This window comes from Euwallacea similis, chromosome 11 (genome assembly GCF_039881205.1).
Source record: "Euwallacea similis isolate ESF13 chromosome 11, ESF131.1, whole genome shotgun sequence".
Classification (NCBI taxonomy): Eukaryota; Metazoa; Arthropoda; class Insecta; order Coleoptera; family Curculionidae; genus Euwallacea; species Euwallacea similis.
In genome coordinates this window covers 413,985-441,572 of record NC_089619.1, presented here as the reverse complement: position 1 = coordinate 441,572, position 27,588 = coordinate 413,985, and the positions used below count along the sequence as shown (strand labels likewise).

Sequence of the window (27,588 nt, the reverse complement as noted above, 5' to 3'; positions counted from 1 at the left end):
TTTTAGATAATTGAATTAAATATTAAAAATATACAGGATGAAACGGAAAAATATGCTTTTTACATATCTATTTTTAGCTAATATCACCCCTTATTATTGAAGATTTCATCTGGTTAAAAAAATAATAAAAAAAGGAATAAGCTGAAAAACGACTCATCTATTCCCAACCCCTCCAATCACCAATACTTAAATTCCCAAATGACCATAATGGCTCTAATTGCTCTCCTCCTGTAATTTTGAAAACAACCTTTCTTCAATGCCATCCATGTCTAATTCAAATGTCACTTGTTTAAACGCCATTTTATGTCTTGTTCTTTTCGATGAAAAACTCTGAGAAAATGGCTACCCCAAAGGTAAATTTCTTCATTTTTAATAATAAAAGATCCTCTAAATGGCACTTTTCATTCTCAAGTAACAATTAACAACCCTTATTTTCAGCCTAAAAGAGAGCCCATTCACGCAGTTCAAGTTTTCGGCCGAAAAGTGAGTTTGAACAAGTTAACCTACAAATGGAGCCCATGTGAACATGTGGCTTCGTTTTAGAGGGCCGCTATTTAATTATTTTTCTTTAATTTGCAGAAATCTGCCACTGCTGTAGCCTACTGTAAAAGGGGAAAGGGAGTGTTAAGGGTAAATGGCCGTCCGTTAAGCCAGGTGGAGCCTAAGATGCTCCAAGACAAGTTGCAGGAGCCCATCTTGTTGCTTGGCAAGGTAACTTCATTATATTTTATTTGGGGCCTAGTTTAATCTTGAAAATATTCAGTGATGATTGTTTTTATCCCGAATATGATTATTTCAATGAAATATTTATCAAATCTGACTTAGTAATTATGACTTAATTGTCATAATCTTAAATTGTATCATGAGCTTATGCTGAGTTGTAATATTTCAGGACAAATTTTCTGCTGTAGACATGAGAGTAAGAGTAAATGGTGGTGGTCATGTGTCTCAAATATATGCCATTCGACAGGCTATTTCCAAAGCATTGGTAGCCTATTACCAAAAATGTAAGTTTTCTTGTATTATTTCTTCAATTTGTTTACTCAACATTTATTGTATAGATGTGGATGAAGCTTCCAAAAAAGAGCTAAAAGACATCCTGATTCAGTATGACCGTACCCTGTTGGTTGCTGATCCTCGTCGCTGTGAACCCAAGAAGTTTGGTGGGCCAGGTGCTCGTGCTCGCTTCCAGAAATCCTACCGTTAACGGTTATATTCAATAAACGGATGGTTATATTAAATAAACATGAGTCTTTTTAAGTAAATTTTGATTTTTAATAAGAGACAAACAAAATCTGGAAGTTTACTTTTATAGGTTTTATAATAAAGTATCTAAAAACAAAACAATGACAACCAACACAAGTAAATAAAGTAATAAAAGAAATAATATGGACATTGGAATGCTGAAAACACCTATTCAACTCATTTTCTCCCTATATAAATGATGATTTAAACTATAAATATTCATATTATAACAATAATTTAAACACATGAGTATTCACTAGGGGTAAGAAAGGTAACAAAATGTAATATAGCACAATGTTTTCATACGTAGCTCTCGTTTTGCGTGGAGTACGCCAGAAACGAATCCAACAGTTTGGGCTCCACCAATTCCTGACAGTCCTGAACATCTAAAACGTCTTTTCCACACGCTTCTACTATTTTTCTTAAAGTAGCCTGCAAAATATATGCTACAGATCTATATTAAAACTGGCTTTTGTCCTCACCAAAGCTGCAACCAAAACAGCATCGCTACTGAACCTCTCCTGCTTCTCCCTACAAAGTTCCACCAGTTTCTTCAACCCTCCACAATCGACTACTTGCCTAGAAGCCTCTCCAACAGAACAAAGTCGAGATAGAGCAATTACACTTTTTTGGAGTAATCTGCGTTCCGCATCTTCATGCTGCAGTCGTTTGGGGGAACGAAGGAAATGGATCAGGGCATTTGGAGCCTAGAAAAACATCATTAAAACTTTTAAGGGGGAAAATCCAGAATCTTACTTCACACAAGATTAATTGCTTCCTTGCAACATCCAAAACAGCCATGTTTGCCATCAAAGTTGCTACTTGTTCCAATAAGTAAACGCTCACTAACGGGCCTCTGGATTTAATTGAAGCTAAGAGAATAGGGGCTGATCCAGATTCCACTAAAAGTTTTATGCATTTGTTGTCTAACGAGCTTAAATTGGCAAGAGCAGCCGCGCACAGCAGGAGGTTTTGGCAGCATTTGGTAGATGCTGAGAATTTGGTTAACGAGGATATTAAGCGTTTTGAGTACTCTTGAAGGCTTTTGATCTGAAAATGAAACTGTTATTCAATTTTTACTACTTTATGAGAGTATTGAGAGCTTTACAGAGTGATTATCATCGATCCAAGGAGCAGTTACTTGGGCCAAGAGACCTACAGCCTCACTTCTTTCAGGTTCCGGTTTCGATTCCTCTTCAAGAGTATCGGAGATAATTTGAATTCCTGAAAATTTTTCAAAGCTCCTTATAGCTGACGCATTGATGCACATAGTACTCAGGGCTCGCAAGATTAAAGTTCTCAGAGAAGACCCCTCACACCTCTCACAAAGTATCAGTAAAATTGGAATGATCTCAGCCTTGACGAAATAAGCGATCAAATCCACATTTCTCAAAGAAACAGAAGTGATCCCGGTGAGCGTAGCTCTGAGATCCAAATCTGATATAGGATCTTCGAGTTTGCCCACAAGCTTCTTAATTTCATCAACTAGAACTTGATTCTGAAGCACCTGCCATTCATTAAAAAGCTCTGTCAAAGGATTGCGAGCCTCTGCTGCTTTAGCATCTTTGATCCGATCGTAGAGTCTCAAAGATTTTGAATTTACTTCTGAGCAGTGGATTTTTAGGAAGTCCATTATACTGCCAGCAAGGCTCTGGATCAGAAATTGTCTTTGGTTTGTTTCACTGTAAGAAAAACAAACATTAAATTTGGTTTTGTAATTTATTATAAGAATTATTTACTTATTTAAATGTTTATAGTCCATTTCAATGCATCTGCAGTGGGACAAAAGTCCACGTAAAATGGTGGTGGAGCATGCTGCCAAATGGCTGACTTTCTGAGCCAACTCAGCTGCAATGGACTTGCACTGAAGAGTGGTGGTACATTCCTGCTCTAAAGATTCTCTAGCCTCTTCTAACCAATGAAGAACTGCGTTATTGTTCGCATTAATGCCGTCAATAGGAATTGGAGGAACTCTAAAATCATCATATCGATAAGCATTCATAAGGTAAAATCTACATTCTCCAGTTGTCAAGAATTTAAAAACATTTTCTTGACAAGTGGTGAATAAAAATGTGCTGCGTGTATTTTGCTCTCATGTTTTACAGTCCTGTAAAACGAAATTTAGCCCTATTCAAGTGGATCTTAAAGCAAGGAGCTCACTCACTCAGAAAATGTTTAACAATTCTTGACAAAAGTTGTTATAATTGCAGTTTCTAAATTAACCAACATATTGCCTCATATTTTGTGGTTGTTTATCGTCTTTTTAGCTAACCTTTGAGTCTCCTGATATCTCTGCTGCAACCTCCCTCTATTCCTCCTCCTCTGCCTCATTTCCAAATCCAAGCATTTAGGTGTGGAAGTGTGTTCTCCATCCAAATCTTCAAATATATGCTCCAACTCACTTTCGCTTGACGAATTTAACTCGGGTTGTGAAGCAATCGAAGTCTGTAGAACTTCCGGCGCCGATAAACCTAATCGGGGCGCCGCCCTAGGGCTATTTTTAGTCAATGGCAGAGATTTGGTTCCCGATATCTCACTGCTTGTGCTGTAATCGTGACTGTTTTCTTCGTCTTCTTCGTTTGGTTCTTCGGTTGTCTTGAGTGTGAGCTTTGAATACTGATTAGGGGCGCATTCTTTGGTGTATTTGCTTGTAAAGAGATTCCTGCTCACTTTCGGCGAATGCTTCACATATCTCTGCCTTTTGGCAGGCTCAGTGAGACTTTCAGTTGAGAACTTTTTGAGAAAGTGCGGGGAGCTTCTCCTTTCAGTCTTCACCAGCCTCTGCTCAATGTTTTGCTTCACTGGAGTTGATTTTTCCTTGTAGTTACAGGACAAATTGTCGTTTGTAAGTGTGTTTGAAATATCTGAAAAAATCCTCATTGAAACTCTATTAAGCTCCTCATTCTCACTCAATTTACCTTTATAAATGTTTTTGGCAATTTGAGTTCTGCTGGTTAGTGCAACGGTCTTGGGCGTGTTGTCATTGTTGTTTACCTCAGGAAGGTTGTCTTTGCCTTTCTTGGAATTCCGAGGGCTTCCCTCCGTGTCGGAAAATCCAGAATCTTGGCTCCCAGGGCTAGAAGACACCTCCCTGAACTCCAAACTTTCACTACCCCACCACACCTTACTGGGACTGCGTTTGAAGCTCATTTTTAGAGCTTCCTGCAATTGGATAAAATCAGGTTAATACATTAAAATCTCAGTGCGGGTTTTAGGGGGTATTTAAAAATATACAAACCAACTAGCAACACATACAGTGGCTCGGAATCCACCTTGAGCCTTAATTAAATTTTTCTAACAAGTCTTATTTATCGCTGGGAATATTTACTAAACATGTGTGACTTGTTTTACTTATTCTGCACAATGTTTACACTACATCTCCTATGTGGCAATCATGGGTGAGTAACCTGGTGTTGATTTTATGTTTGTGGGTGATAAGGAGTTAAGTAACAGGTGATTAAAATTTCGAAAATATTGCATTTTTCGTATTAGTGAGACATTCTAAACAGGGTTAAAATATGTAAAATTTGATGCTCTCTTGATTGACCGAAAATCCAAGTCAGTACCTGTTACCGTTTTCGAGATTTTACGATTTTGTGGGAGTGGGGGAGGGTGGGGCACATTTGAGCACAACCTATTTAATAGCGAATAAAATGGATACAGTTTACAGATATATGCCCAAGGATCACTATATTAAAGCTCTTGCGATGAAATAATAGATAATTCGCTTTTATAAATCTAATAGACTCTAATAATTAATCGGAGTTACAGCATTAGTGTCATGATGTCGACAACCGTATGGGGTAGCATGTAATTCTTATGGAACAGAAACTCTGTATTTGCCCAATAAAAGCCTCAAAAATAGAAATAATAATATACAGAGAGTCACATTTAAACAATGCAGTAAAATATCTATCGATGCAAATTTAGACTGTAAAGGAACTAAAGAAAAAAAATAGATCAACAGACTATCTCAACCATTTCAGGAGTATTGGCATAATGTTGCATGAATCTATTATTCAATTTCGCAATTCTTCTTTTGTTTCAATTGGGGCCTGATACACCAATGATTTTAGGTGTTCCCAAAAAAAAAAGTTCCGATTATTCAGGTCGGGGAACCTAGGAGTCCATGACTGATGTTTTCATGACCTTAGATAGGTTGCTAAAACGTTGATTCAGGATCTCAAAAATCAAAATAAAATTATTAAAATGATTGGAACTCAGTAGTAGCATCCTAGATCACAGACCGGAATAAGTACACTGAACTTCCTTAATTTGCATTCATAGATATTTTTGCAAATTCTATGAAAACGGTGAGAGATACGAAAATACCGCAAGAGACCAAAAAGCTGAAAAATTGAAGAAGAAATTGAAATTTGGCATCAGAATTTATACAGAGCGTTTCAAAAAAATATATAAAACAGAAAATAGTACACAATTAAAAAACATAACACCCTGTATATGGCTACTGACCATTTTGACATTTTGTTGTAGAGGGGCATAAAGAAAATAAATGTATGAAATTTCTAAAATTTAATCTAAGGCACACGTCAGAAAAACGCAAAATATAAGAAAAAATGAAAATCTTTGCCACCCTGTATATCGAAAATGGTGCGTTTTTTACCATGGGTATATTAGCATGTTTTAAATATTTTACAGAGTACTATCGCCCCCTAAAATATCTCGATGATATGTTACACCCTATCTAACGGTTCAGTAGTTTTAGGGCAATTTAGAAGTTTAAAGTGGCAATTTCATGCAGGATAGATTTACACAGAAACCGATAGATTCAAGCACAATTAAAGCAGTTGATATGGCGAAATTGAAATAGCATGAGCATTAAGATTAGTCAAACAATGCTGCTTTTGTTATGATTCATTAGAACAATGCAACAAACAACTTCCCCTTCGGTGAGTAATTAACCGCAAAAATTGTTTAATAATAATTGTTATTGTTAGTGAGGTGTTTACAACCTTTATGGCAGATTTTGTGATTCATGCCCAAAACAGCGCGTTTTTTTTATGGTCTGATACCATTAATTAATTACCGATACATAGTCTCCATACCTCGATGGGTCGTTAAATTTCCTATCGAACTCAGTTATATATAAAAGAAAATACACTAGTCCGAATGTTATTTGGTTTTCTTGCACACTTCACGATTTAATACAATGGCCGCAGTTTATGGTTTCATATGGGTTTCACGCAGTACCACGATGGTACCTGCGATGCTAGTACGAGCCATATCCACCGGCATTGAATTAGCTACTGGCGATCATTAGTGGCGTCGGCAAGACTTAAAATTGTCTAAAGATGTTTTGTAGTTACATTTCCGAGTTCTGAGTTAATGGAGCTTCCGTGGTTAATGTTAAAACGCTCCATTATGAATGAACACATTCCAAAGAGTGGTCAATCTGAACAAAATTTAACTTAATGGTAAGCGCAATTCCATAGAGGATTTTAACACCGTTCTATGGGGTTTAATGATGTTCAGTTGGGTTCCTCATTATAATTAATAATTCTAAACTGCTCGCCAAATTAACAGCATAACGTTAATTTTTCGTCTAATTTTAAAACGCGAAGAGATAGTCAAACGAAGTTTGCGCCGAATTCAAGCGGCAAGTTTGGAAAATGTTATTTTCCGCACGTTTTCTCATTTCAGTAACTTTGAGGGGCGTAATTCAAAAGACTCCTGCGTACAGGGCCGGCCTTGGGAGGTCTGACATCCTGGGTGAAATTTTTAATCCTGTCCTCTTACCCACAAGAAAATCCGCTGCCCTTCCTGATCTGCTGCCCTGGGCCGTTGCCTCCCTCCCCCCCTCGTGAGGATGATGCTGTCTACATATTTTTCCTAGTTTATAGTTATTATGAGCAATTTATGCGAAGCTCAGTGTGAGAAATTTGGACGAATTAGTTGAAATTCGCACTCTTCACGATTTCTGGCGAATCTTCGCCTTCTAAACGTAATGCGATTTATCAACATTTCGCATTGGTTTTGTGAGTTCAGAGAAAAATTGTCGTTTTCGACCTTTTTGGTAAGTGCGTCAAAAGAATCTAACGGAATACGAAAAGATATACATGGTGTAACATATCGTCATGGAGATATTTCAGGGAGGGATAGTACTCCACAAAATAATAAAAAATAATAGACCTATGATCAAAAAGGCACCGCTTTCGATATACAGGGTTTTTCTCATCTTTTGAGTTTTTTTCACGTAAACCTTAAGTTAATTTTTTTGAAATTTCGTACACCTATTTTTTTAACCCAAGAAATGTTGAAATTTTTGGCAGCCATCTACAGGGTGTTATGTTTTTTGGGCCATATAGTATTTTATGCTTTATATATATTTTTTGGAACACCCATATAACATGAACTCTGATACCAAATTGAAATTCCTTCTTCAGTTTCTAAGCTTTTTTGTCTCTTTCGGTATTTTCGTATCTCTTACCGCTTTCGTACAATTCACAAAAATATCTGTCGATGCATATTAACAAAAAAAAAAGTAAAACTCGCAGTAAACATTAAACCGTACACGTAAGTCGTTGATTACACCATTTGCTATGTAGAATCGCCTATCTTACTGATAACAAATTAACATATAAAGTTATCCAAGATCTACCTCTGATATTTTAACTTCACCTTACTTGAGTTTTTTCAACGACCACCTATCATAACTTCTTATGCGGGTGTAAAACTGTGAAAAGAGGACTAAAAGTGGGCCAGGTGCTAATTTCTGGGTAAAACTGCATGAACCTGATGGATCAATGAAAGCGCAAGAAATTTTCATATTCTAACGACGTGAAGTTGTAAATATTGATTTGCTTTTGGTTAACGGTAAAATCACAGAGGCGTGTGCCCTGGGGGAGTTTACAAAGGGGGAGATAATGATCATGATCATAAAGCACAAATTTTGTCGTTACAAACTCTAAACGAACCATATCGCTTTGGGTTTCTCGCAGAGCTTCTAAAGAATGTTCGTTATTTCGTATCGTCTTACAGGAAATCGCTAATAATATAGCTGAAGCCTTATCTTGCCTTATTTTGCTGCAGTGATGGTTAAGTATGGGGTTTATCCCGTATTGCCAAGGTTTTATTTTTGTCTTGAGTGTTTTCTATTATTTCTAATAATCATTCTTTTAAGCACTTGCAAAATCTGTAGGTTTAGAAGAATGCAATTTAATCTTTTACTAATGAGACAACCACATGAACCAAATATTTGTTAATAGACAAATTAAAACGTTAAAATTCATATTAATTCGCACGCAATAATTAAAGTAATTAAAATAAATTCTGAGAAACAGACGCATTAATTTGAATTTAAATTATTTCCCGCCTCTTTTCAAATACCTTCAAGCGCCGCTAAAATTTTCCTTTCAATTATGTACATGTATGTCTGTCATTCTCATATAGGCAAGAAATAGGATGACCACATTCTCACTCTATTTTAACTCACCAATAAAATATGCGATTTCATTTGTCTACTGTCATTTCTTTTGTTTTCCTGTTAATCAGCAAAATGGCCGGTATATTTTAAAAATTGTATTATTTCGAGAAGAAAACCTGAAAATGTCGGCTTTAATAAATATTTCCGCGTTTTAAGTGCGTGATCATCAAAATGTAGGTCACCATTTATTAGAAATTTACTGAATGACCGCTCAATTGGAGGTTTATAACCCAGAAAAATCCACCAGTTCGCCCATGTAAGTATTACCTTAAACTCAATCAACTTCAGATAAAACACCTGAATTTCTTATTCTATAATGAGGACTAATAAGTTAGAAAATTCTTTATTGCTATTTAATTTTTACGTAGTTGCATTATCTCGAATTAGTCATCTAAATTAAAGCGCTTGTCTGATTCGGGGTAGTAAGAATTCCATGCATTTTAGTACTGAAATTTCATTTAATTGTTAATCAAAGTCATCACATTTTATTGAGAATTAGATAAGTCCTAGTCATGTTAAACAGATAGTGTTTGCCTGAATGCGTATAAAAGTAGATAAAGTTTGCAAGATTTGGTCTGCAAATGTAGATCTTATGTCTATAAAGATACTATGGCATTTCTTTAAACTCTGTTACTTGATTATATAGCGTAAATTACGTTTGAGATTATCTAGGATATTATACAGGTACTTGAAAAGGTATTATGGCAGCTGATAGGACACACCTAAATAGGCAGGTATAGGTACTCATGATTACCATTTTTTAAATTGGTTATTCTATGCATACCTACTTAATGATTCAATTATGGTACATCCATTCTCAATACCATTAGCTAAACCATTTAATTTTGTAGGTGTACGATAGCGTGCCTTATGCACAGGATTCTAAGTTTGATTTTAAGTAGTATTAATCATTAAAAATGTGGACTTCATGGACTATTTACTCTAGACTATTTGCGGATTATGCGAGTTTTAGTTATTCCTTATCTTTTTTATTCTGGTTTTGAAGGAAAAATGAACAAAAACTCGTAAAAATAAGCTCAAGGAAAGCCCAATTACATACATGTCTTAAAAAGCAATTTCTTGTTCAATTATTGTAGTATTGACTAAGCCTGATAAAGGAACATGTTTTTAGGACATCTAAATAATTATAACTGATGTATCAATCATGAACAGCTTTATCAATAATCTTCACAAAAATGTTTTAATACTTAAAAAAATTATAAATTTTGTTGCGTTACCTGCCATAATCGTAATGTTACCCATTACTTTTCCTCATTAGAGCCAGCAGGTATCTAATAATAATAATATTTTATGATCTGGGAAAATTTGCTACTACTTATGCACTTTTAAGCATCTTGTTAAAGTAACAGATTTCCCATTATGGCCACTTTTATTATAAGGAAATGCTGATTCAATGGGAATATTAAGCTTACAAACTGCATTAACGGAGATCTTCTTACTAACGATAAAGTGGCTTATTTTGATGGCTCGCATCTTATCATGTTACATGTTTTTTTCCCATGATTTGGTGCCCTTCCTGCTTCTTCCATCACTAATACCATTCTTTCTCAATCTGATGACACAGACTCCCTGATGAATAACAATGACTACCACCTGGCATTGGTAATGACTTACTTGCTGGGAATTTCGATTAAAAGCAAAAGCGCCGTGAATAAGCTTAAAACCAGTTTCAAACACTAACCATGCAAATATGTTGATAATAGTAGTACTGTAGTACTCATTCAGACATTGTTTAGTCATAATTTTTCTAATATTTTATTGTAGGAAGTGACGCAATTAAGGCTGATCATAATAAGATTATTTGCAATTATTTCTGGAGATGTTTTTATGATTTGCTCTTCAGTAATGGCTCAGTTTAATGGGTAAATAATAAGCTTGACTTTTGTAATGTTTTGCCCTCTTCAATGGTGTTTATGTACAGATGGACGTTGGTTCTGGTTTATGGTCGTTAAGGATTTAGCGACCACCAGGTGTGCACGTGCTAGGCACACGTCCCTACAATCGAATATCCACTAACTCTAACGGAACTCCAGTGGCGTGGGTGGATACCAAAATTAATATTTTTATAACACTCGAGAGTGCGAACGAAAGGTCATTTGCACGCCAATGAGGGACACCCCTATTTTCACCCATATGCACCCGTATTTACTCAAATAGAATGAGTGAATCGCAGCTGTTAAGGATGTTCCATATGCATTTCGATTCTACCGAATTGTTTTGTTACAATGCGGTTACAAAATATATGAATTTTATGAGTTTGTTTCATATTCTGAGACCAAAAACTAGATTTTTTCAAATTGAATCTTCAGATTCAATTTTTCTTAAGGAAAATATTTTCATCTCAATAACTTATATCGGTCTCCATTGTTTTTCAAGATGTACAGACGTGTATATACAGGGAAACTAAATAAAAAAAGTGTTCTCAATAAAATAGAATTCAAACACTCGATTCCATGGAGCAGGAAAACATCCAGTTAAGGTTTCAGTGGGGGTGTAAATTATTTTTATTAAAGGTCGGTTGTCATAAAATTATGTTATTTTCTAGATTTTCCATTTTTCTGAAGTCCAAAAAATTTGACAATTTTTTATTTAAAATAACGACTGAATTTTTTGAGGATGAATAGCGTAACTATTGTAGCCCTATATACACTCAGAAAAAGTCTTGTATCGGCGGTAAAAATTACTTTTGTTAAAGGTTTCAGCTTAGAACGTTTTCTAATTTTTGTAAACTCAAAGAATTCTGTATATTTTGATTAAAAATACTAACGCAAATGAATTCTATGCGTCCAAAAAAACTTTTACAGCAGCCCTTTACCTACTAAAAAAAGGCTCAGTTCAGTATTTTAGTGGAAATGTAAATTATTTTTGTAATTTTTATTAACAGAAAAGTAGAAAATTTCCGCTGTTTTGCTTTAAAAAATTGTAAAATTTCCTCACATATGTATATACGTAGAACCAGAGACTGAAAAAACGATTATTTTAAATTCAAGACCCTGTATAATATTCATTTAGATTATATTTCTCTCCACTTGAATAAGTGTTATGAAAATAGCCTTTCCTGATGCATTTTAAGATAATATTTGAGATTTAAAAACCGTTCAAGCGGCATTATTTCAATACTACACTTTAAATGCAAATCAAGTGCTGTGCTGTATTATTTCAAGTAGATTTTCCTGTCCAAACCAAATGATTTTTATAATAAACTATTTGTAGTGTTTCATTTTAGATCTTATAAAATACATTAAAATGAATTCGTCTTCAATTAGATCTGGTTAGTTAAGGTTATTAATTAATCGAGCACAATATTGATTTCTTTTTTCTGCTTTTAGACACAGTTGTAATATGAAATTCGTCATATTTCACCGTGTTTTTAACATTCAGACAACTAAAACCATATTTAATTTGACGATTGCTCAACTGAGCTTAAAGGTTGCATGATGAAGAGTGTAATTAGTGTCAGTAATTAGCATCAACAACACTCTCATCGTACAACTGACCATTCGTTGTTTTTACACTAAAAACAAGTATTTTTAATCAGCTGTACGGTGAGAGTTTTCAGGTCTGCTGTGTGCCAAAAACTATACGAGAGAAATAGTTTCTATATAAAAGTAAAGTAGACAACATTCTCTACTCAAAATGGCGAATGCACTAATTAAAAATTTAAGCGTAACAATCTTAACTCACCTCCGATATTATAGTCCTCCACAATAAATCACACAAATCACACTGGTTGATACAAAAAAAATCTATAATTTAGCACTAAAGTAATTTCAAATAATCGCGCTTCTAAAAAAATATTCGATTTTCCGCCCGGGTAATGATTAAACCAGCTCATCAGCGACTCCGGTATAGAACCGAGGCACAATTCCCACCCATCCATCCCATCATGCTGTGGTAGGGGGGCCCATTGATATGAAGAGGCCGCGTTCATTGGCTGTGATTTTGAGCGTTCAAGACTGAAACGGTCGTGGTATTGTTTTCAACCCCTGTATAACGTCTCATACTCAGGGGTGATAAAGGTAAACCGTTAGTTTCTTGTTTGTTGAATGCAAGTAAATTTAAACCAAATTTAGGCTTTTGCTAAGGCTATCTTCATATTGTCAATTTTGTCTTCAAGTCTGGTGATTTTAAATAAAATGTTTACAAAGAAGATTATGCTAATGATTCACTCTGATGTATATAGAGTGATTTTTTGGCGTATGGTGCAAATTTAAGGGGATATTCCTTGGGTTGGAATAAGAGGAAAAGGTCCTATAAACACATAAATGTCTGGATCTGGCTGGAAAAATTTATTGGGTGTTATTATTTTTTAGTAAAATTCCAACAAACCAGCCTCATACTTACGCTCTTAAAAATTCTAGTTAAATAACTTTTTTTAAATAATTAGAACCAATTTTTTTCTAACTTTCAAGATTCTGCAATTCCGAATTTCAATACAAACTTGTTTTCTAATTTTGTCCCAAGGAATATCTCCTTAAATTTACGCCATTTATTTAGGAACCACCCCGTATATTCATAATAAATAAACACTGTGTTCTTCATAACTGCCAAGTTTATTTTAGAAAAATATTATATATATACATGAGAATTAACAGACTATAAGTTATATTCATATAGAGTGGCCCTTCTATTTTATCTTTATGCGGAAGACTCACTTTGTATACTTACCAAATTTTCAAAGTTACTAACACAACAAACAGAGGGAATACTGTGACTAGAATGAGTTACTTATACTATTAGTTATAGGACTAATACTAGGGAGGAAGTACAAATATTGTACAACAGCCATCTCAGAGCTCCATGCAAAGCCATAAGAATTTTTTGGGTATATTATGTAGCTCAAAATTTTACTACATAATACCCATATGAATCATTTCTGCATCGATTTTCGCTCCCATTCGTTTCAACGCGATAATGGTGTTAACAGCCTTGATCCATCGCCTCTTGATGACGTATCTCTTGAGTTTTGAGGTACTGAGGGCCAAATCTGAGAACACGGCTGAAGGCTTCAACCAAGGGTGTGCCAAGGCTTCCTTTGAGGTCATGCGAATACTGGAAAATTTGGAAAAATTGAGAGAACTTGAAAGAATTGACGGATGAGGAATGAAACGAAACTAAAGTTTTTTTTACAGTTTATTGGTTTAAACACACTACTGTGATTGAAAAATGCGTATGGTCCCTCTTATTGATGGTCTATAGGTATATAAGGACAAAGTAACAAAAATAAATTAGTACCTATTATAATAGAGAACTTTACATACGACACAAGAAAGAAAATAACTAGACTCATCAAATTTTAGAGCATAATCGCGATTGGCAACCAACAACACACACGGTTGACATTCTGTTTAGCTGAAGAGCAAAACTGATTCTGACTTGTGAGTAATCACGTGCTGATAGTATCAGCGTGGTGAAAAGTTCCAGCTCTTTCAACAACAACGCTAAGATTTGTTGAAGTGAAAAGGAGTGATTTTCTTATTTGCAGCTCTGCTTTGAAAGAAATTATTCAATGAACTAATAGTTCTTTGCCCCAAAGAATCATCTTCAGTCCATTCAGAAACAGACCCATGCCTCGTGGAGGGTCTGCTAAAATTTCTAGTTTTAGTCTCGTCCCAGTTCTGCAAGAGTTGCAGCAAAAGATCTTTAGTTCCATTGGCCTCTGAGGACTTCCGTCGATCACAGTATTGCAAAAACTCATCGTCACTCTTTTTATAGATGCTCCGGCAGCTCATAGGCACATCTCTGCTAGTGTTAATGTTAACTTTATTCTTTGAGCTCCTACGCCAAGGTATACTGCAAGCAGGGTTTTGAGGGTGATCTATGGGCAAAGGTTCAGTCTTAGAGAGTGTCTCTGATTCCTTGGTGGTAAACCCCGTGTCAATGTTGGAGAGCCTGAAGAGCTTGTCTGAAAGTTGCCTGATTTCCTGAGCTAAATTAATACGCTCAGTAATGTCCTGGTTCTTGACGAAACACGATGAGTCAGAGGACCTTCGTAGGTGATCTGAGGCCACCAGCAAATTCTTTGGGGGCATGAATAACTGATTATTGCTGCTATCAATGTTGTTGTTACTAGAGAAAACAGAATCGGCCTCAGGGCTTGAAGCCAAGCTCTCACAAGGCGAAGGTGACTCACACACCAAAGAACCAGAGCTCGATGAGCTAAAGCTCAAATCAAAACTATGGGGGGTAACTTCGAAGATATAGGGCGAGTTTGGGTGCTCATTCCACCTCTCCACGAACTGCCGCAAATTGTCCTTCGCCACGTCCATGGAATTTAGCCTCTGGACCGGTTGGCGCAACTTTTTCAGCCACTCGTGCTGCAAGCACTCCTCAGCGGTCATTCTTTGGCTGGCGAAAGACAAAGACCCATTGTTAGTCTTGGTTAAAATGGGCGATACATGCGCGAAAGCAACCCAAATTAGTACATGTCATAGAGGATTCTATATAACAGGGAGGTGACCTTTGGAAAGCACTCAATTTGATGTGGAGAGATTTTGAAGAAGTTGAAATTTTAATTTAAAAGAATGAAATTTTAAGTGGCTATACATTTTCTTGACAATGGTGAAGGAATACTTTTTAGTGTTTGATTTTTCGCTATCACCTACAACAAGTAAAAGTGAGATGGACTCATGCTCGAAACTTCTATCCAAACTTTAAATTCATTTTTGAAATTACAGCAGCTCAGTCAACTGTTATTCCTAACTGCTTCTCAACATATTACTCTCTTGTGTTTCATATGCCTTAAATTGTTAATTGGTAAGTGGCATCCACGAGACTACCTTTCAAATGTTTGGTTGTATATCATTTAATGAAATGCTTCTTTGCAAGGAATCAAGGAAAGGGTTTAGGAATTTGATTTTACTCATTCTTTCAGACCCACTAGGTCAATGTAGTGGTAACTTTGAAGTGTTTATAGATATTATTCTCTTGATAAGCTTGCTAGAACTTGGATCTACTAGTCCTTACCAATATAAGTGAGTTGAATCTGATCTGCTTAGTTAGATTCGATCCATTATAGAAAATTGCTTCTTTAAATCCAGATTAAATGGGGGTGTTACAACTAGCACTTTCGAGGGATATCTATATAAAATGTGTTAGTCTGTGTATATTCATGAAATGCACTAATTTGGGTCTTTGTCTTGCATTTTTACGATGATTCATAAGTCGAATGATAAAGTGTAATATGTAATGAGATTTACTTAAATTCCACATATGATGATCTTACCTCATGTCTTTAATTAAAAGTCTCCTAATAAAGTGCTTGGCGTTCTCCGAAATATTCTGGAAGGTTTCATCGTCAAAGTCGTACTTTGATATGGTGACATTGGCCATTGTTTCCACGTCCGTGCTGCCCATAAAAGGAGACAATCCAGACAACCTAATCGTGAATAATTGATTGAATGTGACTTGATTTAGACTTAAGAACGATTCATATTCTCGATCAGGTCATGCTCAGATCAAATATTGTATTGTATTTTTTGACTGTGCACGTTAATTTAAATAAACAATACAAATTGAATATTACAATATTTGATCTAATTGTAACCAGATACTCACCTGACGGACAATGACATTAATATATTGGTCAGTATATGAATCGTCCTTTAAATTGACTTACAAAACATAACAAATCACCCCTATCGACCACATATCAGTGCCAAATCCAATGGCGTCGAAGTTTACAACTTCAGGGGCGACAAATTCTGGGGTTCCAAACAAAACTTGGAGTTTCTTGTCTGGATCGAACTTCCTGGCCAGGCCAAAATCTATTATTTTTATCCGGTTTCCGGTTTTCGTCAGGCAGAGGATGTTTTCAGGCTAAAATACCCAGGTTTGGTCGAATTCGATAAAAATTAAGGTTTATACCTTCATATCCAGGTGTAATATCCTTTGCTTATGGATGAAGTCTATGCCTTCGCAGATTTGCCTCATGAAGACTGTGCAAGCCTTCTCTGTGAGAATAAAGTCGTCATCTATGACTCTTTCGAATAATTCTCCTCCTTGAATGCTACGTAGGCAGATAGATTTTTTCCTGGATATGGTCTTGATTTGTACTCACAGTTCTAATATAACACACATAACTTTTCCATTTTCAAAGGCATCGTAAATCTGAATCAGCCTGGGATGTTGCAGCATTCTCATTATGTCTATTTCTCTTTCCACATTGCGTCTGTCCTCCTTTTTTGGACATGAAACATATTTCGCTGCCAAAGCGAGACCTGAAGATTTTTCCGTGCATTTGTAGACGATTCCGAACTTTCCTCTGGAAAAAATTACCTGGATATATACAAATATTTGTTATTGTTGAAGCTTTACCTTCCGATTTCTTCCTCTAACGTGTACTCTTCTTTGGGATCTATATCTCTTCGGATTTGTACATCTCTATACGGGAAACTAAGTTCGATTTCTAGAAATAGAAATTGTATTAAACAAATAGATAAACAACACATAAAGAATTTGGCTACAGTATCAATTTTCTCTGTGCCAAAAACTTTTATTTTTCAGCGAAAATCGTAAATAACAACTCATAATAAATAAAACAGATCTGGCGAATAGGTGAGTTGAACGGAGTCATACAGCCTTGGCCAAAAGTATTTGCCACTTATGTTAAAACTCAATAATTTTAAATTATTTTATATTCGAGATAAAAAGAAAATACCAGTTGATCAAAATAGGAATCTTTATTAAAATAAAACATTAAACATTAATATTTAGTAGAAAAGCTTTTAACTTTAATAACAGCGGCGATTCTTTTGGGTAAATTTGACACTAAACTTCGGCATTCTTGTGGAGTAATATTATGCCACTACTGAATCAAAACATTTTTTAGTGATTTCTTTGATGTAATAGAGTATTCTCTAATTTTGCGCTTCAGTATCGCCCAAAGATGTTCAATGGGGTTGAGGTCTTGTGACTGAGGAGGCCAATCTATGACCTCAATCCCATTATCCGAGAACCACTTCATTGTCGTTCGCGATTTGTGACATGACGCGTTGTGTTGCTGAAAACGAACGTCATCCATGTTGGCGTCACCAAACATTTTATTAAAAGACGGTTCTAGTGCCGTTTCTAGTACTTGAATATATTTTTTTGAATTCATTCGGCCCTCACACACAACAATTTCGCTCACCCCGTATGCCGACATACTACCCCATACCATTATACTTCCTCCTCCGTATTTTATAGTTGGGACGATACATTCTGGCTTGTATTTTTCACCTATTCTGCGTCTAACAAAGGTTGCACCCGCGGTACCAAAAACCTTAAATTATTACAAAAATCATTGAATATTTAAAGGACGACTAATAGGAATTTTACTTGTTTCTCTATTACTATAATGTAATTGAAATAAATTTAGAATTCATGAAATAAATATACCTCGAAGTTACACTCGTCCGACCACACGATAGTTGACCAATCCTCTTCAATGAAATTTTTATGTTGAATACACTACTGCAAGCGTTTTTTTTACTATTTTTTGACAGCCACGGTTTCTTCCTTGCTTTACAACCTTTGAGCCCGGCATATTGAAGCCGTATCCTGACTGTTCTGGCAGAAACTTTTTTCTCAGTGCCCCAGAATAATTTTACAGCCAGCTCAGAAGATGTGTCTTTCCGATTTTGTAAAGAAGTGCATACCAATTACCGGTCTTCTCTTGCACTTGTAGTACGTTTTCTTTCACTCCTTTTTAAATTTTCGTGACTTTTTGATTTTTTATAACGTTTTAATTTATATCTGACAGTACTATGAGGACACTTGACTATTTTTGCGATTTGTGTTTTATTTTTATCTTCCTCAAAAAGTAATTGAATTTTTATACGTTTTGCTAAATCTAATTCTCTCGTTTTTGACATTTTTGTCAACAAATAAGAGTTTTCTTCAGAATAAACGACTATAAGCTAATAATTGTTAATCGATGTGCACACTACGAGTGACCGAGTAAAATGAATACCTATAAGTAAAATTCAAGTTTGTTGCTGTAATCGTGTCGCAACTTGTTCTGGCATGTTTATGATGGGATGCTTTATTTACGTTATTCAGGTGATCGCACCGATTAATAATAAAATACAAAATAATTGCTTAGAGTCAAAAAAATTAAATTTCTAAGAATTGAGAGGAGTGGCAAATAATTTTGGTCAAGGCTGTATGTTCTCTCTTAAGAAGCGGTAGAGTGTATAGATCGACTGTGCTTTTGCCTACTTAAAAGAGCTTTGAGAAATGGTTTTAAATCTCTAAAAATCGAGTGGCAAAAGAAAATAAACAACCTATTTTTACCATCACTGAGATTCAAGCCAAACAAAAGATTGTTTACGGAGTAACTAATGACGCAAAAATCGAAAAATGTGCCCGCGTCATTTGTGACCGTCTGATTGAAAAATAAAGTCCAGTGATTACAGATTTTTATTAATGAACTTCGGATCTGCGTGGGCGAATACGATTTATTTACATATGGAGGGAATCTGTGTTGAGGTTTTGATGTGTCATTTGTTATTTACTACATAAATCATTAAATTATGGACTATTTAGGTATACTTACACAAGGTGATTCAATTGCCATAGTTCACTATTGTTGTCTATTAAACCTTTAGAATTAGAAGGTCGATTAAATGACAAAACTTGCTACATATTGTATAGATCTTATGTGTAATATAGTCAGTAAGGACTAGCGAAGAGTTATAAGTTTTTTATTGGTACCTTCCAAATTTATGTTTGACGTATTACTTTTTTTTAGTATGATGTATTAGAACAAATGTAAATGAAAAAAAGCAAAATGTATATTCGAATTAAAATTTTCATAAAAATGTCTGAAGATGGCTTTTTTCAAAATAGCAATTTCAAAACATCGGAACATGCAATCTTGTGATACATCCTTGAATTGGGGACAAAAAATACTTCCAAAACACGACTAAAAATTTTCAAGTCAGTACTTAAAAAATTAATGACAGGGCCCGTGTCGCAAAAATTACACATCGAAAATAAAATTTATTGATGTCAGTGTGTATGCTTCAACTTTTTTTGTAGAGGAAAATCCGTTTTAACGGTTTTGATTTTTCCTCAATATATCGTAAATCTAATGAATTTTGGCAACAACATTTTCGCATATTAGTTAACGGTTTAGAAGATAGCAATAGTGAATCATGACAATTAAATCCGCCTGTTAAATAATTAAGACATTAATCCAAAAAAAATGTTGATAGTTTCGCGAACTAATTTTTTTGTTGAGAGAGTTTTCCTAATCACTAATTTCCTTCATATGTAGTATTTTCTAGACACTTTTTACCTCATAAACACAGGCTCTAGGTACACGTAATCCTCACTCACTCACACTTAACCCAGAAACCTGTGTAATACAGACGATTTAAATGCAGAAGCCAAAACATTGTGCAATTTCGGATTCCCGGGCATTTTTGGCCCCTCGCCCAACTATTCCGGCCAAATTAATTATTTCAATTGCCTTTAGACTTAATTGGGATTTTTTTCGCTTGGTTTGGAGGAATTTATTATTTGCTCTCGTGTTTCCTTGAGCGTCTATGGAATGCAAGGGTGAACGGAGATATTTTCGTGTTACGATGTGGAGATTCTCGAAATAAATTCGAGTGTCGAGAAGTTTTTATCACAATCATTGATATACTGTATACTAGGAGAGTCAAAAAGGTTAAGTAATTATATTGTTTACAGCTATAAAGTCATATTCAGATTTATCTCAATCAAAAGCATTTTTTAGTATTCATCGCGTTTATATCCATCTACGATGAACGATTGTTGAGGTCATATTAATTAATGCTGCCAGTAATTAATTTACCCGAAAATCGCCTGTAAACAGTAAATCTATCAACAAGCAACATGTTGTCATCGCTCAGCAAATATTATTGGCACATTGGTTTGATATTTTGGCTATTAATAAGTGATTTGTAGGTACACAAATTTAGTAGATATAATACACAAATTATGTCAGATTTATAATGGTAAGAAACTATTGCTAGGACTTACCTCCCACAGGATCGTTTTCATCCACTTTAATCATCTCGAGAGAGTCTGCAAAAGAAAGCATTATTGCAAAGCTTTTTCCTACCTCATTGCTATTCGCTGATTTAATAAAATGGAAGCGCTGTTAGAATCTAAAATCGTTTTGTACGTAAGTAAAATAAACAGGGATATTCTTTATTTCAAATTTCCATTGCTTCTAATGAACTGATGTCATATCTGATATCTGAAAACTAGTTAAAAGCTTTTTCTATCTTATCTATAGTATACAGTCGGGTTAATTTGTTACATTTATTCTACACAAATGCCGCCTTTAAAGACATTCAATATATATAATATAGTTTTTAATTTCATTATAGTAATGTTGCCTACATGCTTTCGTTTGATGGCGTAATACATTAAATCCTTTTATTTTAAGTTGGCGCTATCTCGAATACGTCACTATGACTAATTTAGTACTCAAAACACTACTAAACCAGTCATATATGTCTGTTACTGTCAACTAAATAAAGATGACAATCCCCTAATTCGTTCACGAAGACCGCCATTAGTCTGTAGACAGTTCGTTTGTTATTCAACATGGTTTGAAAATATCAACGATTAGGAATGAATGGGAGGGGGGGCAAACAATTGCCGGCATTCCACTAAAAGTGATCCTATTTTTTGAACGAAACCCTTATGACGTCATTTTGTCACAAGAAATACGTCATATGTCGATGCAACCAGCGCAGAAGATGTCATGGTAGCGTCACATTTGAAAAAAAGAGTGAACAAAACTATAAAAATACCACATCTTCTTCCTTTTTAACGTTGGATAATGTTGTAAATTCCAAGGAAGAAGATCTAGAATTTTCAAGTTTAAGGCTGATTCTAGTGTTTCAAGTATAAAGTTATTAAATTCTAGAGTACTGGCGATTTGGTGCCCCGTCCACCAGGGCAACTACTTCAAAACCGATCCATTTTCGGCTCACTTGAAAGCATTTAAGAAAAACGAACGTGCACTACACTATACATGGCGACTCAAACGAACTGGGTTAAAATTTATTAATACTCCTATTCTGAGCGAACATAAAGTGTTTTGCAATAAGCGAAAGAGATATTTTGAGTTATTATAAACCAAATCAGTGAGGTGAGCTAAAGCATAAAAAACTGAAACATTTGGCAGACAATTTGTTATGAATTGTCACTTTTGCTGATTCTAATATTAGCTTTTATGAGTGAAACGTGCACTTTTGTTTATGCTTTAATTATGTTATCGAACCAACTGGTTCCAGGGATAAAGTGTATTTATATCCACTATTGTTGCGTATTAAATGTATCGTCGTTTTAGAGGAATTTTGAATGAAAAATGTTCTTAACGTCATGTAATAATAAATAACATTGTTATAAGCGAAAATATATGAACGCAAATTTAAACATCCTGTACGATCGTCAATGTTTTATTCCTCATATAGGATCAATTGAAAGGCAATAAACATTATTTGTATGCAAAAAAGGCACCATATAGGTCCAAAATCTATGCAAATAAATTCGGTATGTATCGTACGTTTCAGATTCATCATCAGGATATATCTACTGTTTCATTAAGTTTAAGACATATAAATACACTTAAACTTCGATTTACATATATCCACCGAGCATCCTGTTTAGATCAAGACGTATTACAAAACTGTTGGCTTCGTTCGACACGATTTATTCAAGATAAAGAAAAAAGACGCATCTTTCAGATAAATCTGTCTAGTCCAGGCATTTGGCGCGATTTTTCCAAAAGACCTGTATGATTATTTTTAGCTACTGCAGTTCAACTTTGCGGTAAGGGCGAAACAAAGTAATCGCCCAGGAATCACTGCGTTTTTCTTATTTATATTTATAGAGCTTTGGAAAAAAGTTCTACTAAAAATTAAAAATGGTGTTTTACCTTTGTAATTTGATAACTGAAATTCCTTTTGCTTAGAAATAAGCCCTGATTCCTCGAAAGACCCTCTAGAATTCACAACATTTTGATCCCTGGAAAGAAAAGTACCGCGCCCACAAACAATCTATCCCGCCCGCGAACCGTTTTCTCCCACTGGAACTGGAGGCGAATTTAATCGAAGTGTATAGTAACTATAAAGTGTGTATGTTTTGCCCGCGACGCCCCGTTAATGTTATTTCGGCGTCTGACGTCCAAAATTAGACGCCAGCGACCATATTGTAATAAGCTCGGGTGGACGATCGTTTTATACTGTGCTTTTTTAGCTCATGCATGATTCAGTAAGTGAGCTTATTCGGAGAAGGTGTTGCGATGACGAAAAATTGATTTAAGATTCTTAATTTATTTAAAATAAAGATTTTTTTTTAATCGATCTTAATAGAATTAAAAACTGCGAAACAATTATACCTTCCTAAAAATTCCAACTATTACCCGTTGTAGTCGTTTTTTGGGCCACCCTATATATTGGGTGTCTTAGGTTTTTATTTGAATTATGGCAAAATTTTGCATTAATATTTAGATTTTTCAAGACGCTTTGGAATACCAAGTTTGACATTGGTCAACCTTTTGTCAATTATTTGACAGATATCAAATTTGGAATTCCGATTTGCTTTAAAAAACTAAGATAGGAATGTAAAAATAATTTTGCCATAACCGAAACCGTTTGAAAGTTGCAAAATGTGCTGTATTCTAAACGTCGATATTAAGAGAACAGTTTGAATGGTATTAGAATTTAAAGACAAATCCAAAAATGCGAAAAGATACTGCGGTTCCATTTGAAATAAAAAAGTTGAATTGTAATCCAACTTTTTTGAACCACTCCATATGATTAAGGTTATGTCCATCTATACTCTTACTTCTATCTTATATCTTTTATATTCAAACCGTTTTTCTATTCCTACGAGGTTCGCAGTAATTGTTGTCACATAAAATCCAAGACATCCTGTATAGTAAGCTTCTCCAGAGGCACTACTGTCGGAGTACTTAGTGCAGTGTTAGGCACATTGTGACTTTGTAGCTGTCTTTATTTGACGCTTTTGACAGTCGCTTGTCAATTTGACTTCCGAATGAAATTCTAAACAAACAAAGTTTATTTAAATTTTCGTTTGTAAATTTATTATTTAATTTAGTTATTAAATAGTGAATAAGAAAATTATTCGGAGTAAATTTCCGAGCCATTTGCGTTGTCAGTATCCATCTTAAAAGTTTATCTCAATAATTGAGGAATAAACTAGCTCAGAAAACGTTTTTCTCAGAAGTAAAAATTGCGCTTTTGCTCCTACAGCCTGTAGGATGCCTCCCAAGTTTAAATTCCATGAAGGTATATAAGGATTTCTCCCTATTCTCTTAAGAGATTTAAACCCCATTCTGCATAGCTACTATTCCCTTCAGTCCCAAAATAGTGCTTTATTAATGTTGTAGGTGAGAAAGTTCTATGTTTTCATGGACCTCTAATCTATGAAGCCAAATGCCTTAAGTGCACCCTTACAAAGGAAAAACAGGTTAAATATTTCATTCATTATGCAGGTTGGAATAAAAAGTGAGTATGACATTTTTTTGTGTCTAAATATGATGGAAAATGTAACAACAAGAAATTCTTAATAAAAGCAAACCAAAAACATACTTTATAAAGATTTGTTATATTTATCTTACAGCTGGGATGAATGGGTTCCTGAAAGCAGAGTTTTAAAGTATAATGAGGCAAATGTGGCCCGTCAAAAAGAAGTACAAAAAAACCATTCTGCACAAAGCAAACAAAAGAGGACCACCAAAAAGGCAGCCACAGCCACTAAAACTGAGTCAGTAAAAGATTCTGATTCAAGGGCCAGCACTCCTATATCAGATATTGCAAAAGGGGGAAAAGGAATTAAAAGGGAAAAAGAAACTACTGCCCTTTCCAGTGGGCAAGAGTCCAGTTCTGATGCTCCACGTAAAAAACGAGGTAATTAAAGTTTCTCCTTTATAATCATCAAACTATTAGTAACAAGGTACTTTAATAGTCATATTTTTATACTATATGAAATGGTTGTTTAATAGTGTTTGTCATGAACACCTAAGCAATTTACTCAAAGCACTATTCAATAGATACTTATCAGTTAAAATAGTCCATTTGTAAAATTGGTAAGCAAGAAATATGTATCAAAATGCAAGGTCGAGAAAGCTCTTTTGAGAGCTGTTTACAGTCTAGTTCCCTTGATATTGGTAAGGATTCTTAGCTTAGTTATGTTTTTCAACACAAATCAGCTATAATTGAGTGAGTTTTTCTTAAATGTATAAGAGTGGGGGATTTATTTCAGCCAAACTTGACCCATCTATAGAGTCTGAAGAGCAGTTCCAAAGCAAAGTTGAAATTCGAATAAAATTGCCAGATGAGCTTAAACCCTGGTTAGTTGATGACTGGGATCTGATTAATCGGCAGAGAAAATTGGTGAATCTCCCTGCAAAAATCACTGTGGATCAGATCTTAGATAATTATTTAAACTACAAAAAGTCGATTAAGTCCAATAATAGTAGCAAGGAGAGTGCTAGCATGGAAACTGTCAGAGGTACACTTATTGAAGAATGTCTTGGTGCTGAAAAGTAAATAAAAACAAATTGAAACAGGTATTAAAGAGTATTTTAACGTCACTTTGGGCACACAATTGCTGTACAAATTCGAACGTCCCCAGTACGCAGAAATATTGCAGGAACATAGTGGTAAAACAATGTCAGAAATCTACGGCGCCATCCACCTGTTGAGGCTCTTTGTGCGGTAATTATTTGAAACAATTTATAAGTAATTCCTTATTTTATTAATAATTATTATACAGGTTAGGATCAATGCTAGCCTACACTCCATTGGACGAACGCAGTGTGCAAATCCTGCTGCAGAATATCCAGGATTTCCTTAAATATTTGATTAAAAACACGGCTCAGTTGTTCAGTCTTCAAGACTATTGCAATGTTACGCCCGAGTATCATAGGAAAGTCCTATGATACATAGAAAATGATGATAATAATAGTGACATCTCAAAGGGTAGTTGGACCAGCCATAGTGGATGATCAACCCTAAAATAAGATCAAAATTTTGTTTACTTGAGTTTTTTAAATAATTCCTCTGAAAGGACAGATGCATATGCTGGTCTTGTGGATGTAATAAAAATTACTAAATTATGTTATTACTGAGAATTTATTTACAAACCTGACTAACTAATATTTATGCTAATTTACATGCTGCGAATCTTCTTTTTTTCCTTGTAAACGCTCTCTTTCTGTACTGAAAATTAAAGACTACAAACATTTGGTTTTCATGAAATGGAGTTAATTATTGCATTTAATATTTAATGAAAACAATAAGTTTGGTTTTGGTTCACCTATGTTTTTGGCTAAAATTCACATAGCTAATAAACTTTTTACATATTTGTAAACAATGAATGCTGCTCTGTACAGGACAATTGTAAATATAAATAGATAAGTTTATATTTTTTTGGATATACTTACTGTAGGGATCGAATCGAATGAGTTCCAACTTCTCTGCCAGCCTTGGTCTGATGATATTGAAAGTGTGGCCGCTTACCAGGCTTTCCATTTGTACCATTATGTCCCTGTAAATGATGAAAATGGGATTATGTCTCTTACTTGGTTGTTTACTCTTACTTAGCTTTAACTTTTTTTAATAAAATTCTCGTTAGGAACATTATGTATTAACTAAAATTATCAATATTGTATTAATACTTTCTTTAACGTATAATAAATAGTTATTATTCAATTTTAAGAAAATTAATTATTGTCTTTTAGGCAATAACCTACAAAAATAATTTAAAATTAAATCATATTGATGTAAAAAATGTAGAAAAGAAGTGAAATCATGGAGTTGCCTTTTATTTCAGCTAGTTACAAGTCAAAGTGAGATAGACTGCTGCTCCAGAGTTCTATCCGGAACTATTAATGTCAAACATTTCTACGAGATAGATTTCTGACTTCTAACCTCAAATTCTCGGATTGTTAACGTCACCTTTGTTTTTCTTATTATTTCTCTAAAAAATTCCATCTATAATTACTTAAAACCATTCAATAAATGCATTAAAGTATTGAAACACAAGATCGTTAAGTAATGGTTGGTATTAAAGAAATTTTAATCTTATAATCCCTAAATTAATGTGTGTATTTCAATCTATAGACGGCAGTTTTCAATCTCCAAAGTTTGCTGACTGTGGTCCTGCTGTTTATTTGCACTTGTGCCTATTTAAAATCTTTTTTCCCCAAGATTTTGGACAAAAGCCGCACAGGGTAAGTCTTTAAATGTCCCCAAACTCACCTATTACATTAGTTCAAATTGGTTATGTGACTTGATTTAGTGTTTCTTACTTGTAACTTGTCTTTCAGCGTACTAAAAACCTGTTGGAAATGCGCCAGAATAGGCGAAAGAAAGTCTCCATGGATAGGACTGGCCTGTTTTGGGATGGCCTTTAGCATTCTTTTCCTGCAGTAATTTAATTAACACTTAACCTACCTGTGCATTTTTAACTGTAAGTTTTGTACTCAATTTAGCGTTTTATGAAGAATGTATGTTGAAATTAAATGATATTTTTTCCTTGTTAAGTTGTTCAGAGCCATTTGAAATCTCAAGGGTATCTTCTTGAGAAGAGTACTAACTAAAAACCTACTACCCACTGGTAAGTTTTCCCCTCCTCTATTTTGAAAAAGTTTATATTTATTGTATAACTGGTTGCCTTGATCTCTCCAGGGTTTAAAAATTGTAATCTATTCCTGGAAAGAAAGTTTATATGTCTGACTAGGCAAAACAAATACTATTATGATTTTTTCAAGGTGCTAAGAGTTAAACCTCTAAATTGCACTCCCTCAGATAGTGATAAAGGTATTGTTTTAGTCGCTAATACAACTGAGCATACAGCTTTATGGATTTATTTTTATCAGTTAA

The 27,588-nt window shown here is 34.7% G+C and overlaps 6 protein-coding genes across 9 annotated transcripts in view; 3 read left to right on the top strand and 3 right to left on the bottom strand.

Annotated features, from left to right (window-relative positions):
- Positions 1–264: 264 nt before the first annotated feature.
- On the top strand, positions 265–1,554 carry RpS16 (ribosomal protein S16). 2 transcript variants are annotated; one of them, XR_010752370.1, is made up of 6 exons: positions 265–353; positions 439–483; positions 580–711; positions 893–1,007; positions 1,062–1,260; positions 1,316–1,554. XR_010752370.1 is itself a non-coding variant. In XM_066394828.1 (5 exons), exons 1-5 carry the CDS (start codon positions 321–323, stop codon positions 1,205–1,207), a joined length of 471 nt encoding a protein of 156 aa, XP_066250925.1. In that variant the 5' UTR covers positions 265–320; the 3' UTR covers positions 1,208–1,554. The 2 variants fall into 2 exon arrangements, 1 of the variants encoding a protein (XP_066250925.1); XM_066394828.1 differs by having other exon boundaries at positions 1,062–1,554.
- insc (inscuteable) lies at positions 1,303–12,522 on the bottom strand. Of its 2 annotated transcripts, none has more exons than XM_066394787.1 (8): positions 12,395–12,522; positions 4,164–4,407; positions 3,518–4,109; positions 2,985–3,218; positions 2,354–2,927; positions 2,002–2,295; positions 1,728–1,952; positions 1,303–1,677 (listed from the first exon to the last, which is right to left on the bottom strand). In XM_066394787.1, exons 2-8 carry the CDS (start codon positions 4,393–4,395, stop codon positions 1,546–1,548), a joined length of 2,283 nt encoding a protein of 760 aa, XP_066250884.1. In that variant the 5' UTR covers positions 4,396–4,407; positions 12,395–12,522; the 3' UTR covers positions 1,303–1,545. The 2 variants fall into 2 exon arrangements, with proteins under 2 accessions (XP_066250884.1, XP_066250883.1); XM_066394786.1 differs by lacking the exon at positions 12,395–12,522 and adding an exon at positions 4,501–4,633.
- A 1,412-nt stretch (positions 12,523–13,934) lies between these two features.
- On the bottom strand, positions 13,935–22,905 carry LOC136412215 (myosin light chain kinase, smooth muscle-like). Its single transcript, XM_066395211.1, has 8 exons — positions 22,614–22,905; positions 20,702–20,746; positions 17,027–17,117; positions 16,770–16,973; positions 16,577–16,718; positions 16,329–16,528; positions 15,936–16,088; positions 13,935–15,058 (listed from the first exon to the last, which is right to left on the bottom strand). The coding sequence occupies exons 2-8, from the start codon at positions 20,733–20,735 to the stop codon at positions 14,152–14,154; spliced, it is 1,731 nt and encodes a 576-aa protein (XP_066251308.1). The 5' UTR covers positions 20,736–20,746; positions 22,614–22,905; the 3' UTR covers positions 13,935–14,151.
- Positions 22,906–23,719: 814 nt separating this feature from the next.
- On the top strand, positions 23,720–25,825 carry MRG15 (MORF-related gene 15). Its single transcript, XM_066395223.1, has 6 exons — positions 23,720–23,988; positions 24,090–24,207; positions 24,323–24,609; positions 24,965–25,213; positions 25,272–25,419; positions 25,478–25,825. Exons 1-6 carry the CDS (start codon positions 23,961–23,963, stop codon positions 25,641–25,643), a joined length of 996 nt encoding a protein of 331 aa, XP_066251320.1. The 5' UTR covers positions 23,720–23,960; the 3' UTR covers positions 25,644–25,825.
- mRpL33 (mitochondrial ribosomal protein L33) overlaps positions 25,818–27,588 on the bottom strand; it is a 72,837-nt gene continuing 71,066 nt past the window's right edge. The window contains exons 2-4 of one of the 2 annotated variants that reach the window (XM_066395227.1): positions 26,304–26,376; positions 26,148–26,251; positions 25,818–25,923 (exon numbers count right to left, since the gene is read on the bottom strand). In XM_066395227.1, the coding sequence (XP_066251324.1) occupies positions 25,874–25,923; positions 26,148–26,251; positions 26,304–26,344 (195 nt within the window). In that variant the 5' untranslated portion in view covers positions 26,345–26,376 and the 3' untranslated portion in view covers positions 25,818–25,873. Of the gene's footprint in view, positions 25,924–26,147; positions 26,252–26,303; positions 26,461–27,588 lie in introns of those variants that run through there. The other variant, XM_066395226.1, reaches the window with a different exon arrangement.
- Positions 26,615–27,244, top strand: ksh (transmembrane protein 167A-like protein ksh). The gene is made up of 3 exons (XM_066395225.1): positions 26,615–26,763; positions 26,827–26,936; positions 27,033–27,244. The coding sequence occupies exons 1-3, from the start codon at positions 26,761–26,763 to the stop codon at positions 27,136–27,138; spliced, it is 219 nt and encodes a 72-aa protein (XP_066251322.1). The 5' UTR covers positions 26,615–26,760; the 3' UTR covers positions 27,139–27,244.